The following is a 24,852-nucleotide window of genomic DNA, read 5'->3' as shown; positions in this document are numbered from 1 at the left end:
AATTGTAAAGTTTAGAGAAAAACAAAGGAAAATATCTTCTTGACTTAGTGACAGAGGCTTCTGAGGTCTCAGAAACCAAAAACCAGAAAAGAATAGAGAATTCAGAACTCACTGCGATGTGAAATGTCTGTTCATGAAAAGACACAGTTAAGACAGCCAATCAGCAAGCCACATTATGGGAGAAAATATTTGCAAAACTAATACCTGACAAGGACTGGTCTCCAGACTAAACAAAGAGATACCACTGCTTCAAAATAAAAAGTCAAACAACCCACTTGGAAAACTCCGTCCTAGTTCACTTTTGCTTTTTTGACCACGTTTGGATAAGGGCCAGCCAAAGCAAGGACATGAATACAACTGTCTTTTAAAGAATCAAGTCCATGGCTTGGTGTTTGTCACCAGTGCACCTCAATGAGGAAAGCCACCCCACCCAAGAGAGTACATTGGGAGCTGTCATTAACTGAAGGACATGAAACAGAAGCATCCAGATTAAGCTAGTGTATTACATCTTGGGCAGAAATTGGAATATGTGCTTTTTCAGATGTAACATTTTAATTGCCTACATGAGAGAAAGTTACATAAAATGTACACTAACCTCATTACTATTCAGTTATCAGATATTGTCCCTGCAACATGACTGAAGCTGGCAGAGTGAGGGGTGCCTGCCCAGAATTACCAGAAGTGTGAAAGTCATCTTTGGCAACATGATTTGCAACACAGAGGTTTACGTGTTCCCATTAATTAGACCAACTACACTTTTGCTATCTTAATCAAGGGTTTAAACGCAGGGAGGGGTATTTGAAAATTCCTGTTCCATGTAATAGTTCAGTTTACATGCCCTTGTGGAAGTTACCTGTGACAGTACATTTCTAATAAAATACCACTGTTAGCAAAATTTTTTTTAAGTTAAAACAACCAATTTTTTAAAATTGACAAAAGATTTGTTCTCAAAAAAGAAAAAAGTGCTTAGTGTCGTTCATCCTCACGACAGTGCAGATTAAAACCACAGTGAGATACCACTTCACATCTGTTAGAATGGCAACAATTTTTTTTAAGTGCTGATGAGGATGAAGAGAAATTGTAACCCTCATAGGCTGTTGGTTGCATGCAAACTGAAAGCCCCAGTGGAAGATCTGTCAGCTTTTGGTGAAGCTAAACAGTGCTACCCTTTGTCCCAGTCCTGGATGTCTGCCCAGAGAAATAAATACATATGTCCACGCAACGACTTCAAAAAGCATGTTCACAGCAGTTTTATTCACCATAGCCAAAAACTGGAGTCAGCCCAAGTTTGTCAATAGGGCGGATGAACACCGATGTGCCTAGTGGGGTGCTACTTAGCAAGATCAAAATGACAAACTACTGGTGCACGAAACAACACGGATGAGTCTCAGAAGCATTACACTAACTGAAGAAGCTTTACAGAAGAGTGTGTACTCTGTGATTCATTTACATGACGCCTACAACAGGCAAAACTACAGTGGAGAACATCAGAACAGTGGGTACGTCTGGTCATTAGGGTGGACATGAAATGGGAAGGGCGGGGGGCACCCTGTGGGGTGATGGACGCGTCTGTCTGGATAGCATCTTGGCTCACACAGCGACATGTCTTCGCTAAAGCTCAGCAAAGGTATGATTAGGATTTATGTACTTCATTGTAAATTTAACATTAAAAATCTGTAAACAAGTGCTACACGCAAATAGTCTGTGTGCTTAAGTATTTGGGGGGCAGTGTGCTTACATTTGCAACTTAATAAGAATAGGGCTTTACTATAATGGTGTAGTATAAGGAGCACCTGTAAATCTACCTCCAGCACCAAAACTGGAGCATTTCCAGAAATTGCATCTATTCCTGTGCTTCTCCGGGTCCTGCTACCCAAGATGTGCAGCATCTTCTTGCTTTAAAGGATTCCCCTCCCATGTTTGTATACTGTGATATGTGTTCATAAGACGTTTATATGTCTAACAGTAAGACAGACTGATGGATGTAACTGTTAATGGCAGGATTTGGGTGGTGTTCACTGGAAAATTACTTCCACTTTGCTGCGTTTGAAATTATCCATTAAACAAAATCCTGAGGCAGGAGTCTGGTCTTCAGGTTGTCCACCCGGGATTCGTCCCAGGCGAGGGTCCTGGGACGCTGGGCTTCGCGAGCGGGGCCAGCCGGACCGAGCCCCAGGAAGCTGCTGGGAACCCCGTCCCTCCCTTCCCCCATCTCGAGCGCGCACCCGACGGACCCGCCCTCCCGACCACGGGGGCCCCGCCTGCCCGCCGCGACCCCGCACCGCATCTCCCGGCACGTGACCAGGCCTGGCCTGTCAGCGGGACAAACCGCGGCGTCTGTGATTGGGCCATGGGTGGGCACATGACCATAATCGGCCAATCAGAGCCCAGGGATGTGCGTTTGAGGCGGAGCCAGGGCCGTACTCTCAGAGGGGCTCACGGGTATATTCGGTGCGCTGGTGTCCGTTTGAGTATTGGGGGCGCTCGGTTGGGGAGCCGGGAGGGGGCGCCAGGAGCCCAGAGAGCCATCGAGACGCGAGGGGCCTCCGGAGGGTCGTTGCCGCCCGGCGCCTGCTTGGTCCATCGGGCCCCTTGGTGCATCCGCCAGAAGGGCGACTTGGGCTAGGCCACAGGGTCGGAGACTGTTCCGCGACTCGGGAGGGAGGCTCGGGATCGCGAATCCGGAGCGGGGTCGGTGGCGTGCTCAGTCCCGGGCGGCATGGTCCTGACTCGCCAGCCCCGTTAAGCCCGGCCCAGGAGACCTGCCCAGAGACAGGCAGTGTAGACATCAGGCCTCCCTGGCAGGCCCACCACGCTGTGGCCACTACGACGTGACAAGGACGCGCCCCTGGAAGGGTTGTTATCCGTTCATCCACTGAAGGAGATCTTGGTTACTCCTAGTTGGGGGCAATTCTGAACAGATCTGCTAAAAACATCTGTATGAAGTTTTTGTGTGGATGTAAGTTTTTGACTCAGCTGGGTGAAGACCTAGGAGCATGTCTGAGTTCAGGCAGCTCTAGCAGAACACCATAGACCGGGTGGCTTCAACAACATTTATTTCTCACGGTCTGGGGGCAGGACGTCCAGGATTGAGGTGCCAGCAGGCAGATCACGTGTCTGGTGAGGGCTGCTTCCGGACTTGCAGAGAAGGGCTTCCTGTTGTGTCCTCGCTGGCGGAGAGCAGGGTGAGAGCGAGCTCTCAGGCCACTTCTTAGAAGAGCACAAATCCCTCTGCCCTCAGGACCAAATCACTTCTCAAAGGCCCCCTCCTCACACCGTCACACTGGGGGCTGGGGTTTCAATATAGGAAGGTGGTTTGGAGGGGCCGGGAACCCACATTCGGTTGATAGCAGAGCATGACTGCCAGCCTGTGTAGGACGGTGTAGCCCCTGGGACCCTGTGGAACCAGGGCATCACCCAGCAGCTGTCCAGGTCATGGTCTTAGCCACTGCACGTTCTCCGCTGCGCCCCCTGGTGCTGTAGGCTTGGGGGTGTAACCCCATCACCAGAAGGAAATGCTCTTTTAACTGGTAACAGAATAGACTGAATCTGTTGTCTTCAAGACAGGCATCAGATGCTTTTCTGCACCTGTCCAGGTAATAGATCTTTTTCCTTTACTCTATGTATGGGAGGAAGTGCATTGATGTGTCTGGTGTTAAACCAGAGAAATCCAGACCGTGAGGTCTATGTCTCACTTATAATTGGGTCCAGTGACCTAGTGTTTTATTTCAGAGGTTTAGCACCCAAGTTTCTGAGCAAAAGAAACCCCTTATATTCTCTTCCTGTTTGTCTGATTAGAAGCCAGACGCACCGAGCTGGGCACATCCCACTCTCCTCCACTTTCTGGAACATTTTGTCCAAAACAGGAATTAACCGGTCCCTGGAAATGGGGTGGGACTCACTCAGAAAGCAGCCTGGGCTCCAGGCTGGGGATGGGGAGGGCTCCAAAACCGCTTTTTAGTCTATTCCTGCTCTTTGCTTTATTTTGCCTTTCTTTTTGTCATTTCATGATTTTCCAGAAATTTACCTGCTTCGTTTAGGTTTCCAGTTTTATTGGTTTATAAGGGTTTCTCGTTCTGTGATTTTTCCGTCTGTGTGTCTGCAGTTCTCTCTTGGGCATCTGATTTGCAGCATCTTGCTTTTTTCCTTCCTTCTTGCTGGGGTGCTTTCATCTGATTATTCTTGGCAATGAACCAGCTTTGGTTCCCCCTCCACACCCCGCTTCTTCCACTGATCTCTGCCCTTTTACATTTCTTTTTGTATTTTCTCCTTGTTTCCTTGGGTTTGCTCTGAATCAGACTGCATTTCTGGAACCTACGCTTAGTGAGTGCAGAGCCAGTCTCGAGACAGCTACGTCACTGCAATGGCTTCCGGCACTCTGACGGCTGACGCTTGGCAGTGTCTGTGCGTCCTGCACAGGGTGAGACCTGCACAGCAGCTTCCTACCCCGCCCCATGCCCCCAGGCAGCTGTTATGAGGCCCGTTTGAGAGCATTCCACGTCTAGCCTTGATTTGACCCCAGAATCCTCAGCTCCTGCCCCAGTGCCCAGGGCACCCCTCCTAGAAGCCTCCCAAGGAAACAGGCTTGGGGCCAGGGCTGGGTCCCTCATCCACACATCCTCTGCTGGCTGAGATGGTGTCTTCTGGCAGGAGCCCTGCTGGAGGGACCCTCTTCTGTCAGAGGCCCCCTCCCTTTCAGGGACTGGTCCATAGGACCTTCCAGGTGTGTGACGGGAACCCCAACCTACTTGAGGCGGGCAGACCTGTGAGGCCTCGGGGAAAGGAGTGGTACAGAAGTGCCTGCGGCTGCCAGCTCACTGGATGGCACCAGTGGAGGCCCTGCTCACCTGGGGCAGAAACTCGGCCCAGTGACTCACTGCCGAGTCACACAGCAGAGATCCACAGGCAGGTGGTCTGAGCTCTCCCAGCCGGCTGGCCACCGGACACACGGGGTAGCCACGAGAGACAGGACACCCGAGGCCAGGGACAGACCAGGGAGGGGAATCTGGAGGTCACCCCAACCTCCTTTTGTCCGGGCCAGAACCCCAGATGCCCCAGTCGTGGCGTCACCCCCTGCGCACAGGTGCTGTCCCTGGCACCTCGGACGTCATCTACAGCCCTGCCATCCTCAGGGCCAGCAGAAGGGCTCTCTAGGGAGCCGGGAGGGGCGGGGAGGGGCAGGAGCAGGACTGGATCCCGACTAGAGGACAGCCTTACCCTGCCTGGCTGGAGATGACAGTGGACAGAGGGTGGTGGGGCTCTGGCGCTGGGCCAGGGGCAGAGAGGAGAGGTGACAGGGCCTGGAAAAAGTATGTTGGGCCCTCACAGAGGTTACCACCAGAGAGCCTCCCATTCGTACTGGAGCAGGGTTGAGGGGAAAAGGGCGCTGCCCTTGGATTCCAGAAGAGGCTGCAGGGACCTGTTTCCTGTCCAGGAGTAGGGCTTGGGGCCACTTTGGGGCCCTCTTGAGTCCATCGGCCGTGGGTGACAGCAGGGTGAGCTCCAGGAAGCATCTGGTCTTTCTGGGTCCACCTGAGCCAGGGATTCAGGCTTAGAAGTAAACCGGGAACCACAAAAAGGGGGTGAGAAGCTTGGGTTCAAAGATCAGAGTCGACTTGCTTCCAGGGAGAGGTCCAGCCTGCTCTGCAAGACTAAGCTGCCTCAGGCCCTGCTGCCCCTCTGGTGCTGAGGACCCACTGGGGCTGGGGTAGGGGTGGGGAGCTCCTGAGCTGGGCCTGGAAACAGAGACCAAAGACCTGAGCTGTACCCAGCCCTGGTGGCCTGTGCCCCTGCACCCTGCAGCTCTGAAGCTGGGGCTCCAGCTGTCAGATCCCAGGCAGCCCCGGCCTGGCAGGGGGACAGGCAACGCTCACATTTGTGGGGTCCTTAGTACCCCCAAGGCTGGCACAGCAGACCCTGCCATCCACCTGGCCTCCTCATTGCCAGTGGATGCAACCGGTGTTCCAGGTTCTTGTCCCGTCCCAGAAAGAATTCAGAGACAAGACGTAGTGTTTAAAAAAAGTAAAGTGAGGATTTATTAAAGGATGGATGGTACACTCTCAAGGGGAGAGCGGGCAGGCTCAGGTGAGCAGCTGTCCTGTTTCTTTGACAAGTTAGTTACACTGGGTGTAAAAATGAATGGGTGGAATATTCATTGGGGAGGGAAGGGTTTGGGGTCGCATTCCCTGATTGTCATCCCAACTCCACCTTCGCAAAGGGTGGGGGGGGTTTGTCCTTATTTAGTCTGGGTTGGAAGTGTCATGGCGTAGGTACATGATGGGTGCTTTTAATCTGCAAGGCTAATTTTATTGAAATGAGGGCATAATGAGCAAATGGTTACATTCGGACACTGGAAATTCTCACCTTTTCTTACCTTTCTTTGTTGGTCTCCAGGCCACTCATCACCCCAAAAGGTGTGACCCCTTATCAGCCCAAAGGTTCCTGCTTTTCTTTCTCTGCCCAGGGACCCCTGGTGCTCACATGATGTGTGGTTTTCTGCATTTGGCTTGTGCCCCTCCTTTCTGCCCACTCCTGCCCTGTGGTCTGTGTCCCCCTTTCTCCATTCATATCTAGCTATCTGCCTGCTCTAACATTCCGAGCTCACAGCCTTACCGGACCTGGTGATACTTAGGGCTGGGTCATTCTTTGTTGGGGGTTGGGGGGCCACCCCGTGCCCTGTAGGATGTTGGGAACATCCCTAACCTCCACCTGTTAAAGCAGGCATCCACCAGCAACACACCCACGAGGTGCCAGTCAACTCCTGATGGTGACAACCAGTCATTGCCAAATACTCCCCACCAGTTGAGATCCCTGGTCTCCAGCAGCCCTGCCCAAGGGAACTTTCTGGGACAATGGAAATGCTCTGCTCTGTGCTGTCTGATCATTGTGGCTAGTGAGACTGAGGGTCTGGATTTGTCCGGGGTTCCCCTGATGCCAGGACAAACACAAGCAGCCTTCCTGTCCTCCAGTGCCACATGGTGGGCTGTGCAGTGCAGGGGGGCTCCGGATGGCCACGCAGGCCCTGAGAACTGGGTAGGGGCTGCCCCTCTTGAGCCCCCACCCCAGGCTTGAGGGTGGGTGTGGCAAGGTGAGTCCAGGGTCATTGGGACAAGCTGGGTTTCCTGTAGTCCTCCCCTCCCCCTCCCCCTACTCCATCTGGTCCCCTGGCCCTCTCCTCCTTTCTCTCACCCTGTCCTACACAGGAGACTGCCACTGGCTAGAGGGGTAGGGGGAGATCAGCCCACACAGACTGTCCCTCAGGATGTGTCACCCCCTCACTCCTTCTGCACCCATCCCCGAGCCGAAAGGGAGGCCCTGCTTCCTTCATGGGGAGCAAACACCCTCGGCTGATGGAAACTGCTTTTGACCTTTCAGTGGCACCCACCAGGTCAAGTTGCCTTCGAAGGCCAGAGTGCAGCTGGAGGGGCCGGGGGAGGGGGAGGGGTCCTCACCTACCTGGGCCCCACGCATCAGCCTGGTCACTCCGGGGTCACCCTGCAGCTGCTCTCAGCCCCTCCTACTCTGAGCACTTTGTTGCTGTCGCTGGAAGGCCTGTCTCTCCCCCAGAAGCCTTCCCCGAAGCAGGAAAAGACCCTGGGGTGAGGGCGTGAACCTGTGTGGCCAGGCCAGCGAGGGGACCACAGCTGTAGGGCTCGCCTCTGGGGACACAGGCTTCCCCGCTCCTCTTGAAAAAGCTGAACCAACCAGTTTCACCACTGCTCCAAGCACCGTTCAGACGCCTGCGCTTGGGCCTGGCCCCAGGCTCCTCCTGTCCCAGGTCCCCACCCTCGGGGCAACTCCAGCAGGCAGCGCAGTGCCCCTCAGGCTGTGCACTGGGATCACCCTGGGCCGGGCCCTCCCCAGGAGCCTCCTGCTCAGATCCAGAGTCAGGACCCTGCCCATCCCTTGCCCATCCCTTGGCCCCGGCACCAACGATTATCCCCATTTAAGTAACAAAATTTGCCAGTTGAGTCCCTGTCTGGGGCAGTGAGAACATCACAAAGTGAAGGGACTACCCATGGGACAAGGGCTGTGTAGGACCCGGACTGGTTCAAGGCGGGCATCAGCAGGGCAGGGGGCTGTCTCATTCTTGTTTACCAGGAAGTCTCTCTGGGCCCCTTCCTGGCTGGGCTCAGGGTGTCCAACTCAGGTGGTGTTGGTGCTGTTGCGTGAGTCCTGGGAGCAGCCGAGGCTGCCCCGTCACACAGGGACCCAGTGCCAGTCTCGCTCTGTGTCCTTTGTCAGCAACTTCTTTCTCAGTGAAGCTTTGAAAAAATCTCTTCTTTACCGGTGGGGTTTAGGAGTGTCGACAAAAATAATCTAAGAATAGAAGAGTTTTTTTGAGCCAAACTGAGGACTAGAGCCCAGGAGACAGGCTCTCAGATGACTCTGAGGAGCTGCTCTGGAGAAGCAGGGTTTTCAGCACAGTTTTATATCTTGTCAGAACAAAGAACATCAAACAAGTCAGGGATACATTCCTTCAAGTTTAAAAAAAAAAAAAAACCAGACAGACCAGCACATACACAGGGAGTCAGTGTGGCCTCAGCGCCTAAGGGAGTCTTACCATCAAAGGAGGACCAGCACTGATGTCCCAGAAAGGGAGGCTTCTAATCTCTGTTTTAACATGGTCATTCCTCAGTTTTGGTCAGTGCAACCTTTTCTTTAGTAATTAAAGCAGAGGTACATGCATCTGGGCTGGGCCACAAACAGGTGGTTTTAATTAGCATCAAATTCAAGTTAAGTACAGGCCGGAATGCCTGCCCCAGGCCTCAGCATGTGAAAGTTTCTTTCACCAGCAATTTGGGATGGGCCTTGTGGGACCTGCCGGGGCCTCCTGCCTGGCTGGTGGTCCTCTCACACCCGCAGGCCTGGACCTTCCTGCAGCCCGGGAGGTGCTCATCCTCCATCAGATGTCTTGGTCACACTCACCACCTGTCGGTTTGCCCCTCAGGGACTCCACGCATAACAGAGGGCTGAGCCTCTCCTCTCCTCCCCTCCCTGGTGCATCCTTCCTCTGTGATGTGACTTGTTTCTTCTACCTGGGCCTCCAGGTGATCATCCATAACCACTTCTCCTCCAGTGAGTTCGCGGGCAGACACCTTTCTAGTCAGCCGCGGGGAGCCTTCTGCGTGTGTGTGTGCATGTGTGTGTGCGCGCGCACACACACACAGGTTTTCCCGGGGAGGGGGCTACTCGCACTGCCTCCCCTGGCACCTCTTCCTCTCTCACTCCTGGACTCAGACCCGTCGTCCCGTCCTCTCCCTTTGTCGGGTTGTTGGTGCCGGGTCCAGTGGAAGGGGAGCCTCACCGAGGATGAGGACTAGCGAAAATCTCACGAGACTGAGAAACCAGGCTAACCAGTGTGCATGGACATGGGGTGTTCCCTAGTGCCCACCGCTCGTTAGCAGCTGATCACGGCCTGCCTGGCGGCCTCTCCTGTATCTTTGGGTACTGCAGTGTAGTGCTTAGGAGGTGATGCCTGCTACCCCAGCTTGACCTCCAACTATTTTTGAACAGGGGCCGCAGGACTGAGGCTAAGTGGTGTAGAGGGAAGGCTTGTGAATGGAGAAACCAGCCACTTTCCTCCTTTGCAACCAGGGTAGATGACCCTGAACGTCATCCACACCTGTATGTAACCCCTGTGCACAGAGTAGTATATTTGTTATATGTCCAGAAATATGTATTAATGTCTGGTTTTACGATTCTTTCTTTTTGACTGGGGTGGGAGATAGGCCTGGAGAAACATCAACATGAAAGTCATTCCTTCTGGGTTTGGGCACCTCTCTGCAGGCCTCCCTTCACAGTGATTTGACTCAAGAGTCCAGATCTATGAAGCTGGTCATCAGCCTGAACTTAAACACTTTTTTTTTTTTTGCAAGTAAGAACCTCCAGATCCAAGGCAGACTAGATAAAAAAGTTGATTAGTCTCCAGGCGAGGGGACTGGAGAGGCAGGCAGTGTGGGCCTCACCCTTTAGGTCTGACACCAGGCCCTGGGACTGCTCTTCCTTCTGCCCTAGGCTTGAGTATGCTGTAGGCCCGGCACTTGGCACATAGGGCGGGAGGGGAACTGCACAGTGCACGATCCGGCCGGCTCAAGAGGCCTGGGCACAGCTGCGTCCTCCGTAGTCTGGCCTGTGTCACACCCCGCAGGCGCCGGCGCAGGGAGGATGACTCCCTCCTGGAGAGTCCCGAAAGCTAGGTTCCTGGGTCTGGAGGGACGAGCTCCGTCCCCTCTCCTTCCTGCAAAGGGCGCTGCCTGGAGTCCTGTCCCAGACCTGTGGCGAGGAGCCGCTGGCTTCCCAGACACCTGCAGGGACGGACCAAGCCCCTGCGCGAGCATGTGAATCCTGCATGCAGGAGGGAGCCAGGCGAGGGGATCTGTCGGCCCCGGACTGCTGCAGGAAGTGGGGCGCAAGGAGAGAATGGGGCTGGCCGGTCTGGCCGTGGGTCGGGAGGGCTCCGGAGTGCGCTGGCCCCAGCCCCGCCCCTCGAACGCGCTCGACCCACCCAGCCCTGTCGCCCGAGGTTGTGGCCCCGCCCCTACGGCAGTGTGGCCCCGCCCCCGCCCCGAGAGAGCTCTCGCCCCGTGGCCGGCTGGTCCCCCGAAGCCCGGCCCCGCCCCCCGGTCAGCACGGTCACGCCCCTCCAGGTTGCTAAGGGAAGTGACGTCACAGCGCGATGGCGGCGGCTCCTTCAGGCAGCTGAAGGGGGTTTTAGGCCCGGGAGATCCGAGTCCATCCGCGGCAGGGAGAGGGCGAGCGGGGTTGGCGGGGGCCGGAGCAGGGGCAGCGGCGCTCGGACTGTCCCATCCGCCCCGTATTGAGGCGCTGGGAGCGGTGGGGCGGAGGGAAAGCGATGGTGAAAGCGGGGCCGTGAGGGGGGCGGAGCCGGGAGCCGGACCCGCAGTAGCGGCAGCAGCGGCGCCGCCTCCCCGAGCTCAGACCCAGGAAGCGGCCAGGAGGGCAGGAGCGATCCGGTCCCGCCGCCGCCATGGAGCTCAGAGTCGGGAACAGGTACCGGCTGGGCCGGAAGATCGGCAGCGGCTCCTTCGGAGACATCTATCTTGGTGAGGAGCCCCTCCCTTGGGGCTCGGGCTGGCGTCTGCCTGGCCCCGGGTCCGCTCCGGCGACCCCGCCCCCGGCGGCCAGACCCCGCCCCGGGACCCCCTGCGGACCCCGGACCCCGCCCCGGGGACCCGCTCCCGGCGGCGCTTGTGAGCCGGACCCCCTCTCCACCGGGCTCCCCAGGCAGGAACTTGCGGCCTTTTCTTGGGTCCGACCCTCGCCTCCGAGGGGTCCTGCCCCACCGTGCGCCCAGGACCTCCGGGGAGGGGCCGGGACCGGGCGCGCCCAGTGTCCCCGCAGGCAGACAAAGGCTGTCGGCGGGCTTGCGGCCCCCGCGTCCTGCGCGCGCGGTGGGCACGGGGGAGGCCCGGCGCCGGCCGAGGCTCCTGGTGCCCCCGCGGTAGTGCGGCGCCGGCCGAGCGGCCCCTCCGGCCCGGGCGGGGCGGCCGGTCGAAGGCCGGTTGAGTACATGTTGCGCATCCAAGTTCCGTACGCTGCGCCCGGCGTACAGCAGAGTGACATTCAGGTGACTCCGGGCAAAGTCAGCGTTAAGGTGTCGTCAAAATCAGAGGCCAGTCAAGTGGCAAAGCTCTACTCGTGAGCTCGTCCTTTTGCTGGGAAAATTGTCAAGGTAGAGTGGACGATACGGGGTTAGAATGTTCTGGATTGTGTCAGTTCGCCGTGAAAGAATGCGCAGAGATACATAGGTGGTAAGAGGTTGGCTTGAACCTTCACGTTGGAAGTTGAAAAATAATTTATCGGCGTTTTTCAGAGGAGTTGTGTTTAAGTTGCTCCTTCCCACGCCGTTGGGGATGTCCAGCCTGGCACACGCTGTGTGTGCAGAGGGACTGTCCTTGCGCAGGTTTGGGGGTAAACATGCTCTGTGGCTGCGCAGCCCGCTCCGCAGTGTTCCTCTCTGGCTGGTGTGCTTGTCAGGGAGGGTCGGGCATAGCTTTGTGTGTCGGTAACGCTTCTGTTATGCCTTTCAGAGGGTCCCCAGTGCGTGTGCTCACCGCCCCATCCGTGCCTCTTGTCGCCTGGAGAGGACGCATGACCTCTGGGCTGACGGTCTGCGAGGAGCCCACGCTAGGGCAGTTCAGGACGGCTTTTGGTGCCCTACCCCGGGGTGCCCGTGTCACGCTGCTCTGTGCTTCACCGTCCTGCTGAGTAAAGTGTGCTTGAGAGACTCTTGGGTTTTGCTACTTAAATATTTATGTCCAGTAATCGGGGGCTGCCTTCTCAGCAGTGTTTTGGGAGGTGAATGCAAACTGTTTGCCTTATTTATAGAACAATGGATTTTGGCAAAAGTTTTAATCCAGGATCTAGCGGCTGTACTGGAAGACCAGTCCATTTAGCCACCCTTACACGGGCATCAAAAAGTCAGTGTTTTGCAACTTTTTGTTCTCTGGTCTGAGGCCTTGCCAGCAGCCCTCTGCTTTCTAAAGCTGGTTTCAGTCACGTTGGGGAGCGTTGTCACCAAGTCGCTCATAGAAGTGTTGGGAGCTTTGTGGGAGACCCTGAGGGCTTACTCACAGCTGTGCCTCTGGGTGCACCAGGAGCGCTTGATACAGATCAGGCTGACCGGTCCCAGAGGGGTCTGTCCTCGGTCTCCTGCATGCTTATTCTAGGAGAGGTGGACTGTGGCTCTCCCGCCCTTGTTTTGAGCACGCACACGGCCCGCTCATTGGAGCATACTGGGAGTTGCTTGTGTGGGGTTGGGCACAACTGATTTTTTTTTTTCCATCAGCATTGGCCCTTGGCAGTCCCTTCAGGTTCTGTGCTACCCTACTGAGGAAATGTGAAGTGATCTTCTTTAGATTAAGGTGTGACTGGAATGGTGGGGCAGAGGAAACTCACCCTACACTGTAGTTAAAGGCCAAGGAGGGCAGATCCAAAGACTGGATGGACTGAGTCCTCTGTACCACAGTTTTTTTCTGTTTGTTAGCCAACTAATTAATCATTAGTGGGTCCTAGTCTTAAAAATTGGCATGTCCTCTGTATTCTGGTGCGACAATTAAAATCGTTCCTACTACTGTCACTTTGCTGAAGGTCACAATGCTCTTGACTCTTCCAGGTAGGTTCACCTAGTTTTAAGCCTGGGGTTTGGGGTCTTGGATTTCCTCCTGGGACTTTTTCATGCTTTCAGCTGTTTGAAGCTGGGAGGAGGAAGAAGCTGTCCTTCAGGTTGCTGAGTGCTTTGTGGACCAAGAAGACCCAGTGCCGGCCCCCCTTTCCGGCTGCTTGCTGTGCTGACATGGGCAGGCAGCACTGTGCCCTGCTGGGTATTCCAGTCCTTACCAGACAGTGTGAGCCCCTGTTCCCCTGGAGCTCTGTTCTTGTCCTTATTTGTCTCCTGGGGACGGTGGCAGGGTCCTCGGACCCCCTTCCTTTGTCATAGACGGAGTGGAGGTTTTCTCCTGCCAGCTGTTGGCATTTCTACTCGATCCTGTCACTTCATTGGTTTGTCAGAGGATGGCCTCGCCTGTCCACCTGTTACCCCGGTGGACTGTGGGGTCTGACTTCATAATGTACACAAATGCCTTTTGGGAGCGAAAGCTTAGTAACCTCTTCATGTTTGATTTTCATGTTTCTCCCACTACTGACTTTCATTTCTCTTTGGTGCACCTAGCTGAGTGTCTGGCACACAGTAGGGGCTCCAAAATGGGGGCTGGCCAGCCAGGAGAGGAGGGCAGTTTTCCCAGTTGTCTGCCTGTGTGTGTTAGGGTGGGGGCCCAAGCGTTTCCAGTGAGAAGTTGTGGTACCGTGTCTGCTGCCTTGTCAGTGGTTGCCCTGCGAGAGTGACCTTTGCCCTGCCACAGAGGCCTTGCCCCATCTCTTCGATAAGTTGGTCATCAGTTACCTTTCTGTCCCAGGACAGGGTCAAGCGTGGGGTTAAGTTCACTTAGTTTATCATCTGCCTTTGCTCAACCTGAGGGACATGATGTTGTTTTCCAAGGACCACAGACTCACCTCTTCCCCTGGTGAGGGGACTCCTGGCTGGCTGGCTCTGCAGCTGCACGGCAGAGCTGAGGTGTTTGGGAGACAGAACACCTCACTGTAAGCAGGCGCTGAGTAAACGTGCCGTGCCGCTGATTTTGACTTTCCCTGAACCTGGAACCCAGAGCTCAGTGGCATATTTTAGATTCTAGTTCCCCGTGTGGAAGTACTTCTTGTAGTCGCCTGTGTGCCCGACCAGGTTTGTCATTTCCAACCTGTTGCAGACCAGCACCTCTGTAAAATAAGACTGAAGGTTGCAGCAAAGTTACGTTGCTGTCCGAGCTCCTCGGAGCTTCCGCGCTGTCCTGCATCTGTCCCCTTGTGGGCTGGGGGCAGTTTAGACTGGACTTGGAGCAGCACTGCCAATGGAGCGCAGTCAGCCGAGGGAGGTGGGATGGGACTGCAGGGCTTGACTGGGGGACCACAGCTTTGCTCAGTGGTCGCTGTTTGCCTCCCATGGACTGCACACGACTTGAAGGTGTGCCGCTTCTCCTAGTGGGTGACGACCTCTCAGGGGAGGTGGCCCGGAGTATGTGCTGTGCACAGGTCTGTTTGGCAGAGAACCCCTGTCCAGCCTCTCCTCTTCGAGTCAGCAGACTCGGCGACCTTCCCATCTGTGGTCCTGTAGAGGGCTGGCTCTATTGTTGGTGGCTCCTGGGGGAGGATGGAATTCATTCTGTGTTCCAGAGTTGCCTGTGGTCATTTGTCCCCAAGCCCCAGGATTGCAGGGTGACTGTCAGACATCAGCTTTACGAGGCACAGTGCACTTGAGCTGGAAGTGTTCTCAGCCTTCTTGTTCAGTGGGAGCTAGCTGGGTGGGCAGCTTGTGCAGGCCCTGGCTCTCTTGTCATTGAGGACGTGCCTCCTGGCGAGGGTGACAGTGCTCCCCACAGTCTTCGCTGCTCCTGCTTTGGGGTGCGGGGAGTTGCTGACGTAACTAGTGAGATGAGTCATCAGTTCCTCCTGGGCTGGTGAGTTCAGTTCAGAGTTCCAGGTCCTGCAGGAACTCTGAGTTCAGTTTTCATTTGCACAATACATTTTACGATGAAGTCATTTTTGTTGTAATTAGATAGATTGTCTCAACTTCAGGCCAGAAGGAGGAAGGAAGTGTATGCATTACCTGTCTTTCTTCTGAGTGCCCAGGAGTCTTTTGTGGAATGGAAAATGAAATTTTTAAATCTAGAATGGTCACTGGGAGTGATCAAATGGCGGTAATACCCATGGAACCCCCAGCACTGATGACCGGTTTCGGATCCAGGCTCGCTGGAAGCGGCTGCCTCTCAGGCTAGTCTGAGCGACCAGAGGAGGACGTTTCTCTCTTGTTCCTGAGCATTGCCTGAACGTGTGAACCCCAGCGGGCAGCTCTCCTGCAGGCCGCTGCTGTTCTGATGCTTGCCAGCCTTCTTCTGCCTTTCCTCTGGGAATCTCAGAGTGCTTTGTCACCACTGACCCATTCATCCCCACAACTCCCTCATGAAACAAACGGCAGGTCTCCCCACCAAGCTCAGATAGAGGCTGGGTTGCCGAGGACTGGCCGGGTTGCTTTGCCCAGTAGGGTGAGTCTCCCTGGGAAGGCAGTGTCTCAGGTTCCATCTGGGCTGTTGGAGCCATTGTTAACTCCTTCTCAAGTAATCGTGCTACTGGGAAGGATTACTGTGCTTATACTCAGAGGGAGCGAAGGTCTTGTAGTACAGCTGGGGCAGCTTGGCACACGGGAGTGTTCATGTGTGGAGCCTGGAGGGCGGTTGTCACACTTGCAGGTCCTTACTGGAGTAAGAAGAGAATGGCATTTTGAGATAAAAACTAATCTTAATCATGGGCTGGCAATCGGGAGGTATGAGTGCGTGGATTGCTGGTTTTAGCACAAAACTAGCAAAAGGTGAGTGAAAAGTGCACGTTGCATAGGTGTGGGTAAGGCTTTGAAAACAGAGCCTAGCCCTGGTCCAGTGATGTCCTTGTCCTCAGGAAGGGAGAGGTGTGCTGGGCCTCCCTGGGCCTGGCCTGGCCCGTGATGGGTGAGTGATAGCTCCTGCCACGTTGTGGGAAACAAGCCGCCTTGAGAGGCACCTGGCCTGTTCAGAGCTGCACACAGCTCAGTACCGGGGCCGCACGGACGGGGATGGACTGAGGCTAGGTCGGTGTGCATCAGAAACCCAGCCTTCCCGCTAGAGAAAGGCTCACATGCCCAAAGGCCTGTCGAGGCAGCGTGGAGAAATGGGGCGTGCGGAATATGTTGCTCTGGGGCTCTCCAGGGTCTGGCCTTGGATGGGTGAATCCAGGGCTGACCAACAGGCTGGAGAGGTTGGTTCAGACCAGAAAAGGTGAGAGTCCTCCAGAGAGAACCACAGGGCCTGTCTCTGGGTCCCCCGTGGTCAGAGTAGGGACACGCGGAAGTGTGCGGTAGAATGCCGAATAAGACTTTTCTGTACATACAAAATGTTCCTGTTGTAAAAAGTGACACTGACACCATCTTACGGTAGAGAGTAGAGTATGCCCATCCTTTGGTCTTTCTTGGAAGTTTCGGGTAGCCCTGGCTGTTTCTCCAGTGTGTTGCAGCCTTGGGTTGAGGGGAGGCACCAGATGATTAATGTTGGTGATTTTCTTTGTTTCCCAAGGTACGGACATTGCTGCAGGAGAAGAAGTTGCCATCAAGCTTGAGTGTGTCAAAACCAAACACCCTCAGCTCCACATCGAGAGCAAAATCTACAAGATGATGCAGGGAGGAGGTATGGTTTTTACCTGTTAAGAAAGAAAACCAAGGAGATGTGTTTGATGCTGGAGAACGCAGATACTGTGAATCAAAGTCTGGTTTATCTGGGAAGTGGAGGGGAATATTCACACCCGTGACCCCAGCGGGTGGCTTCCTTCAAGTACTATCCTGGAGGCCTACAGAGGGCCTCTGTCGACAAAGAGAAATGTCAGTTTATGCTTTTGCTTAAATGTTCCCTTAGCTTCATGGTACGTAACCATGTCTTTGAACGCAGGCTAGTGTGAGCGCCGACCTGGACACACTGCTGATCTTCCCGGGCCACCTCAGTCACGCCCACTGCTTTGGGATGGTCGCTGCAGACTCTCCTGAGTGAGACAGGGGCTTGAACTCAGCGGCCTCTGTGACCCCTCCCAGCTCAAGTCCTGTCCTGATTCTGGGACGCCTCCCCTTGGGCCTTAGGGTACCTGATACCAGAGAGTACCCATTCCCATGTCAGAGTCTGACTCTTGGAATTCTCCAGACACTGACATTGTTTGGCTAATGGAGCAGGAGGGGGTTTTATTGGGGGCCTCAGAGTCCTGAAGACACAGCAGTGTTCTGAAGGGTGTGCCCATGCCGCTCCCCAGGGAGCTCAGGAGGCCCAGGCCTGGCCCGCAGGGTCTTGAGCTGTCCCTGGGGACAGGGCTTCGTGTGTGAAGCCTGGCTGTGCTGTTTCCTCTCTGGGAGCTGTTTGAATCAGAACCCCCCCGGGGTACTTTCATAGTTTGGAGGGGGGCTCTCAGCACTTTGCGAAAGGAAAGCTTGTCTTCAGAGCCCGTGTTGGCCCTTTCGTCAGGTGGAAAGGGAGGGCTGGTGATGTGAGTCCTTGACATCCTTCCTTCACGAAGCCGTTTGACCTGTCCTGCTACCAGAAACCAACATTCTCAGCTTACACAGCACAAGGTGTCTCTTTAGGAGCAGATGCACCTCAAAGCAACACACACAGTCCTGTGAGACTGTTGCCTAGGGGTTGTCTGGTTCCTCCTGTCTTGGGTATCTCTTGTGTTCTCGAACGGCACACAGGAAGGACGCTCCTTGGCCCCTCGTGTGCCCAGGGCGGGGTGTGTCAGTGTGATGGCCCTCCAACAGCCGTCGACAGGCTTCTCAGGCACTGGGGACGGCCTGCACAGCTTTTAAGATGAGTAGAAACAGGTGACCTGGATGTGGCCTGGATGCTGGGGAGGAGCTTGGTGCCGGGCTGAACAAACATTCTGGCCGAGAAGCCGCATGTGCTCTGAGGGGCAGCACGTGTGAGAACTCAGAAGCTGGGCATCCGAGGAAGGAGAAGAGTCGGCTGATGCCTAGAGGGGCTGGCTGAGCAGACTAAGACTGAACAGAGCAGAGTTTACTAAGTTGGAACAGGGCTTCTCCTCCTTGGAAGCATTGCTGTTGGACATGGAAGCTGTCTTCTGCACGAAGGATGGGGGTGGGGCAGCATCCTCTGGGTCAGCAGCACCCCTCCCCCCAGTTGGGATGATCAGAAATGTCCCCAGACACTGTGAATGCCCCAGGGTACGCCGTCACTTCCTGTTTGGAACCCCTGCTTCAGGACGTAAAGAATCACTTGCTCTCCGGGCCTTCCCACGTGCCTCCTCTAGGATCCTGGAAACCCACTGGGACTCTGGAAATAGATCTTCTCCAGTCTGGCCCTTCCCCACACATACTGGGTTTTACTCCTGTTTCATATGCGCGCGTGGTGGGTACTGTCAAGATGTAAAGTTGTCTGTTTTAGAAAACAGATTCTGTCCAGAAAAGCAGAGCGCACCATCCTGGTAGGCAGTGTTCCGTGAACTCGTCCTGTGGCGGCAGAGGGGTGAGGGTCTGCTCTGCCTAGAAACCTCCCTGCTCACTTGGGTGCGTCTCTCTCTGCAGACTTACTCCTTCTGTGCTGAGTTCTGGGCTTCCCTGCAGGTGGTTGTTGCTGATGGCATGTAGGAGAAAGCTCAGAGCCCAGAGCTGCCTCTGGTGGTGGCCCTGCAGTGCTGAGCTAGAGAGGGCTGCTGCGCTCGGTCCCTCAAGCCACCTGGGGAGGGGTCGGCATTAGGAAAAAATCACGCTTTGGTTGGGGGATGAAATGGGTGCGGGGGTTCGATTGTACGGTGATATTTGGCAACCAGACTTACTGTGGTGATAACTTTTTGGCGTACACCAAGATTGAATTGTGTTGTACACTTGAAACTAACACGTTATGTATGAGTTTTACCTCAGTAGAAAGAAAGTCACACGCTAGTGTCAGGTATCGTTAAAAGCACTTTTACGCAGGCTGGCGTGTTCTCTGCCACACAGTTGTGTGCAGCAAGCATCATCAGCCTCACGTTACGAGTGAGGAAACTGCAGCTGTGTGACTTCCACAGGACACAGGTTGGAACTTGAGCCTTGTGGCTCCCAAGCCACTCCTGCAGGCAGCTGTCTGCTCCTGGGAAGGAGGGTAGCTGCCCTCCATGGTGGTCAGTGTCCAAGAATATGCCCCACATCTGGCTGGTGTGGTGGGTGAAAACCTGAAATAGCCGAAATCATTGTAAATTAGTATGTTGGTGAAGGACTTGGGTGGACACCGAGTTTTTATCCAAACCGAGTGGACCGTCAGCCCTAGAGGCTGCCTGCTCTTTGCAATCCTGATACCCTCCCAAAAATCTTCAGACCATGTCCTCCTCCAGGAAGCTCCTAGTGGAGACAGTTTAGTTCACAGCTGCTGCCTGTTAAGGCCCACAGTGGATGTGGGAGGGGAGAGGAGGCCTTTGTGTGAGAGAACCCCGGCCAGGGTTGGGGAGGCTCTGGGCCGCCGGTGCAGCGGAAGCAGCCACTCCCCCTGATCTCGCCGTGTCTCAGCCGCCTGGGCAGACAGCCCTCACCTGTGTTACGCAGCAGTGCATGGCTCCAGAGAATGTACGTAGCTCGTGGGTGTCAGGAATCTGGAGTGGACCCCAGAGCCCCCAGCTGCATGAGGGAGGAAGCAGGACGCCCCTGGGCCCCCTGCAGCCCACAGCCTGCCCCTCAGCCCTTGCCTAGTTTGTCTTTAAATTTTTGTTCCTTTATCAGCCTGTAAGAACTTTGTTTTTAAAAATCTGATGATGTTGCCCAGAAACGTTTGGCAGTTGTATTTACAGTTGTGTTCAGGTTGAGTTGCCGAACACTTTAGGAAAAATTGTATTGGTGTTAACCCCGAGTCCCCATATTTGTGCTGAAATGCCCCCCAAGTTAAATGGAAGGCACTTACTGGCACTGTCCCTCATTTCTCACCCCCAAGTGTGTGTTTTGGACCCTATGAGGGAAAAGTGTCAAGTGTGCAGAGCTACACGTCACAGTCCAAGTGACACATTTCCCATCCTAAGGGTGCATGGGTGGGGCAGCTGCGTGTCCCTGGCAGGACTGGGTACAGGGCGGCCTCTGCTGGCTGTTTTCCAGCCCTGGCAGCCTCGGTGTCCTGCACCAGCCCTGGGGCAGCACTCTGGCAGCAGGTGCATTTTCACATTCCTGACCTCGCTGCAGCAGGTGTCCAAGGCCACCGAGCAGCAGTCTGTGGACAGGCTGTGGGAACACTCTTAGAGTGGCTTTATAGCTGATTGCTTCCTGGGCCCTCCCCACTTAGTTTGCAGACAGTCTGCTTAGGGTGAAGCGGGCTACGCAGCATCCTCCTCTTCCAGCTGGAGAACTGAGCACGAGCACCTTGTCCACGGATGACGTGTCGGTGGTGCCAGGTGGACCATCAGAGCGGATGGGCAGTGAGGCCCGTGTCTTCTCAGCTCACACACTCTTGAGTACCCGTGATACAGTCTTGCTGGGTGTGTGCTGCGACTGTCCTCTTTGACCCACTGTGCTCCTGAGGTTCTTTCGTGTTGACAGCGGTAGTTCTGTGGCTTTCTTGCTGTTTGTAGACTCTTCTGTCTCCGTGAGCAGCCCTCCTGGTGCTGAGCCGTGGCTGCCTTCCAGTGTTCTGCTCTTAAGAGTGGTGCCTTAACGACTCCCTAGTCCCTGTCTCCTGGTGCACAGTCTGGGAGGGGGGCTGGGTTTCGTGGCCAGGGCAGTGCTTGGCCTGCGGGGTCCGCAGGGACACGTCCTGAGGTGGTTTCGCGCGGTGACGCCCCCACCTGCACGATGTCAGGGCCCCTGTCGGACCCACGTTGTCTTTAGCCTCGTTACTGTTCTCTTCAGTGTGACCCAGGGTGTCCCAGCTAGCACAGAAGAGGGACTTAAAGATAAGAATGGAGAAGGAAGAAATAAAACTGTTACTTGCACACAATCTAACTTTCTGCATAGGTTAGAGCATTGAGCCCTGTAGTTTAAGATCAAAATGTAAAATCAGTTCATTTCATTTCGCCAACAACCAGCAGTTGTAGGTGACAGGGAACAGGGAGGGGGCGGGTCAGCGTGTCAGTGGCGAGCGGAAGTGCTGGCCCAGCTGCCGAGTCTCCGCCCTCCAGGCCTGGGGCTGAGTCTCCTTTGGTCCAGGAGCAAGGGGAGGGGTCCAGGAGAGGGCAGACCCCTCCCTCCTTGTAAAGTCTAGATGCCAAACACAGCTCTAGCGTCGAGCGATGAACATAGAGTTACATTTGTCTGCCTCCTGTTAAACAGTCTTGTGGCCACTTTGACCTAAATTTCTTGTACCTGCACAGACTTTCCTGAGTGACCTGGAGAGACAGTAAGTAACCTTTCTCTTTGGTCTCCTGACCCCACTTCCTGCATGGAAGCCGCCCTGCCTCTCTCTATCCAGGGGTGAGAGGTGAATGTAGGTTTGGCCCGTCCAGATGCAGCCATGTGCTTGTCATCAGTCGGGGTGGTCTTGCCTCCAGAGGTTGGGAGCGGGGCGCAGAGTGTTCCCACTTCTTCGGCACTTTCGCACAAATCACTGAAGGGCTGTGGAGACACCCCACATGCTAAGTGTGCAGGTGTGTGCGCCTTTCGGGGGGGTAGAGGAGGGATTGGGGGAGGAGTCGCATTTTTAGGACAGAGTATCTGGTCTGAAATAGGAGAAGGGAACACAGAAGGAAGGATGGCTCAAGGCCCCCCGTTGACAGGGCCTCCCCCAAGTCTGCGTTTCACATCCTTTGCCTGGTGCAGGACCTTGTGTCTGGCTGTTTTTCTTCAATACAATATGAAGTTTATAAACAACAAAACTCCAGAAGAACATGGGGGAAGACCAATGAGGCTACCTAGTGGCTCATGAAGTCCCCTCCAGCCCCCACAGACTAACGAGAGGGGCAGCAGCTGGGTGGCAGAACCTGGCATCAGACACTCACACCCCCGCCCGCGCTTCCACACGTCCACCCCGTCCCGACACTGACCGCTGCTGCTGCGGGCAGGACGCTGGCGCCAGGCACTGTGGAGAAGCCCTCGCTGAGGTCTCAGGAAGCCTCAAGGGTGGAGGGTTTTGGTCCTTGCTGCATACGGCCACCCAGCAGCTCGGGGTGGGCAGAGGTACCCTTCAAACTGTTTTTTCCCAACACACAGGACCCTGATGAAGGACCGGGGAGGGGCAGCAAGATTGGCAGTTGGGACCCGGGATCCCTCATCACAGACAACCCTGCCCCGGCCTCGGCTTCCTCGCGGCGTCTTCATTCGGCCCCGGCCTTCCTGACCTGTCCATGCTGCCCTCCCTGTCCAGGCCGATTCCCAGTCTTCCAGTCAGAGCAGATCAAGTCACGGGGCCGCATGGTTCAGACCTATCTCCCGTGGAACTCTGAAGATGGAGGGGGTTCGAGAGGACACTGGGGCAGAGAAGCCAGGTCTCATCGGCAAAAGTGAGGTGGTTCATCAGGTTCTGGCCTCCAAAAAATTGTTCTCGGTGGCAAGGCATCAAAAGGTACGCATGCTGTGCAGTCCGGGGCCCCTGCCGCCTCCCCCGAGAGCACTCCTGCCTGAACGTGCACCGGAGACCGAAGTCCTCAGAACGTTGGCATCGAGGGAAGAGTTAACACACAGGACGGGTGATGCACACACAGTTACTGCAGTTGGCATCCTGAGAAAGCGGGACCCCAGGGAGCAGCAAGCAAGTGCTGCTGGCCCAGAGCGGGTGAGCAGGAGCCCCTCCTCTGAACCCCTTGCCCAGCGGCCCCCTGCACCCTGCCCCACCACCCTGCCTTGGCACTGGGTCCGGAGGAGGCCAGTGTGGAAACCCTGCTCAGCACTGAGGGCCCCTCCCGGAGAGCAAGTGGCCTGTGCTCCTATCTCGCACTTAATCTCCTCGCTCCGACACAAGAAGTAATTGTCACTGCATATCCTTTAGAGAGAAGCCATCTCTCAGTGCCGTTTTGAAAAGCTATAAATTTGGGGTGAAGACTCCAGTAAATACACTGGCTCTGGGGGGACGCCCCTGACAGCCTCAGGCACCTGCGCAGAGCCCCTCCCCGCCCCCTGCCAAGGGTGATGCCTGAGACCCAAGGCCAGGCCCTTACCCACGTTTCCCTTGTTTCCCCACTGTGCTCCTCTAACCCTTATAAGCACAGAAGACTGCCCCACTCACTGTGGCTCCATTCTGGACCTCGTAGAGCTGCACTCTCCTCTTCCTGGAAGTAGATTGGCGTTGCCTGTAAGCTGGGGCCACCATGTGGCTGGTGTGCTGTGGCGGGGGCAGCAGCTTGATTCCTTGGCGCACTGGCCTAGACCTCCCCATATCCTCCCCAGCCTGTCTCCCCCCGTCTTCCTCCTGCCCCTCGGTACCTCTCACTCCTGACACACAACACCCACCAGGGCGCTAGACGAGTGAGTCCAGACCCTTGGCAGACTTTGAAAGGTCAGCTCCACTGCCTCGCCCTCCAAACTCTGGAAGCCTTGTGTGTGCAGCTGACTAGGGGGCTCAAAAGACATTGACTTGGAGGTCAAGTGTGACCCCAGCGTGCTCTTCGTGGACAGGAAGCTAAACCCCAAGTGCATGGTGACCCACTTCCAGGTGCTGGCCCTGCACAGCAGCTGTGGCTCCTCTGCCCCTTGGGAGAGGAGCCACAGGAGCTGTGGCTCCTTGCCCCTAACCTGCAAACAGCTGTTAGGACACAGAGCCCATGGTCACTGGCCCCTAGACCTTGGACAGGTGGTTACTGGCCCCAGTGAAGTCCAGAGACCAAAGTATGGTTCTTAAAATACTCTTTACAGTAGTGTAAAACGGAACAGGGATAAATCATAAGCCAGGTGTGACCAGTGTGCAGAAGAATTTCAAAAGGTCATTGGATAAAAGAAAATTTTTTCAATTTAAAAAGGAAAAAAAATTAAACTTTATTGGAGTGGGAAGGGACAGACTGGGATTTCAAAATGCAGAAAAGGTAAACAAGATTGTACTGTGTAGCACAGGGAAATATATACAGGATCTTGTGACTCACAGCGAAAGAGAATGTGACAATGAATGTATCTATGTTCATGTATAACTGAAAAATTGTGCTCTACACTGGAATTTGACACAACATTGTAGAATGACTATAACAATAAAAAAAAGTTAAATAAAAAACTTTGTTGGAGGATGCTGATGAGGACTTGAACTAGTGGAGACGTTCTTTTCATGCAGAGAAAGACTCAGCAAGATGTCATCTCCCAGAGCTGCTCTGAGTCCAGTGAGATTCCAGTTGCAGCCTAGCAGGGCTCTTCTCCCCGGGAGACGGGGTGACCAAGACGGGAACACCACACTCACAGAAAGTGCCTGGAGCCAGTGACAACCCAGCACCCGGATTGGGGCTTCTAGAATCACTCCCTCCCCAGAGGAGCTGAGGTCCCAGGGTGGGGCAGGAAGAGAGGGCGAATCTGGAGCAGGTCGTGGCTGAAAGGAAAGAGGTGCTCAGAAACCGAGGGGCACGAGTCCAGAGGACACGGGAGCGAGCTTGAAGCGGCATCTGTTGGCCAGCCTTGGGACAGTTAGAGCCACAGAATGAGGAACGGATGTTGACACGAGGAGGGAAGGAGGACTCCTGAGTCCAGAGTCTCACACGTGTGCTCATGCACAGTGAAGCTCCGCAGAAGTGCAGACGGAACCGTTGGAAAGTCCCACTTTGCAGCCTCGGTTCTGGTGTTGATGGGCTTAGGCGGAGGTCAGAGATGGATGCAGACACAACTTCAGGTTG

At 55.1% G+C, this 24,852-nt stretch overlaps 1 protein-coding gene across 3 annotated transcripts in view; it reads left to right on the top strand.

Moving 5' to 3' along the window:
• The first annotated feature begins 10,662 nt into the window (after positions 1 to 10,662).
• CSNK1D (casein kinase 1 delta) overlaps positions 10,663 to 24,852 on the top strand; it is a 33,529-nt gene continuing 19,339 nt past the window's right edge. For 2 of the 3 annotated variants that reach the window (XM_074344057.1, XM_074344058.1), the window contains exons 1-2: positions 10,663 to 11,066; positions 16,677 to 16,787. In XM_074344057.1, the coding sequence (XP_074200158.1) occupies positions 10,991 to 11,066; positions 16,677 to 16,787 (187 nt within the window). In that variant the 5' untranslated portion in view covers positions 10,663 to 10,990. The remainder of the gene's footprint in view (positions 11,067 to 16,676; positions 16,788 to 24,852) is intronic. The other variant, XM_074344059.1, reaches the window with a different exon arrangement.

The sequence above is a fragment of the Camelus bactrianus genome, chromosome 16, assembly GCF_048773025.1.
Source record: "Camelus bactrianus isolate YW-2024 breed Bactrian camel chromosome 16, ASM4877302v1, whole genome shotgun sequence".
Classification (NCBI taxonomy): domain Eukaryota; kingdom Metazoa; phylum Chordata; class Mammalia; order Artiodactyla; family Camelidae; genus Camelus; species Camelus bactrianus.
This window is presented reverse-complemented; position numbering and strand designations above follow the sequence as displayed.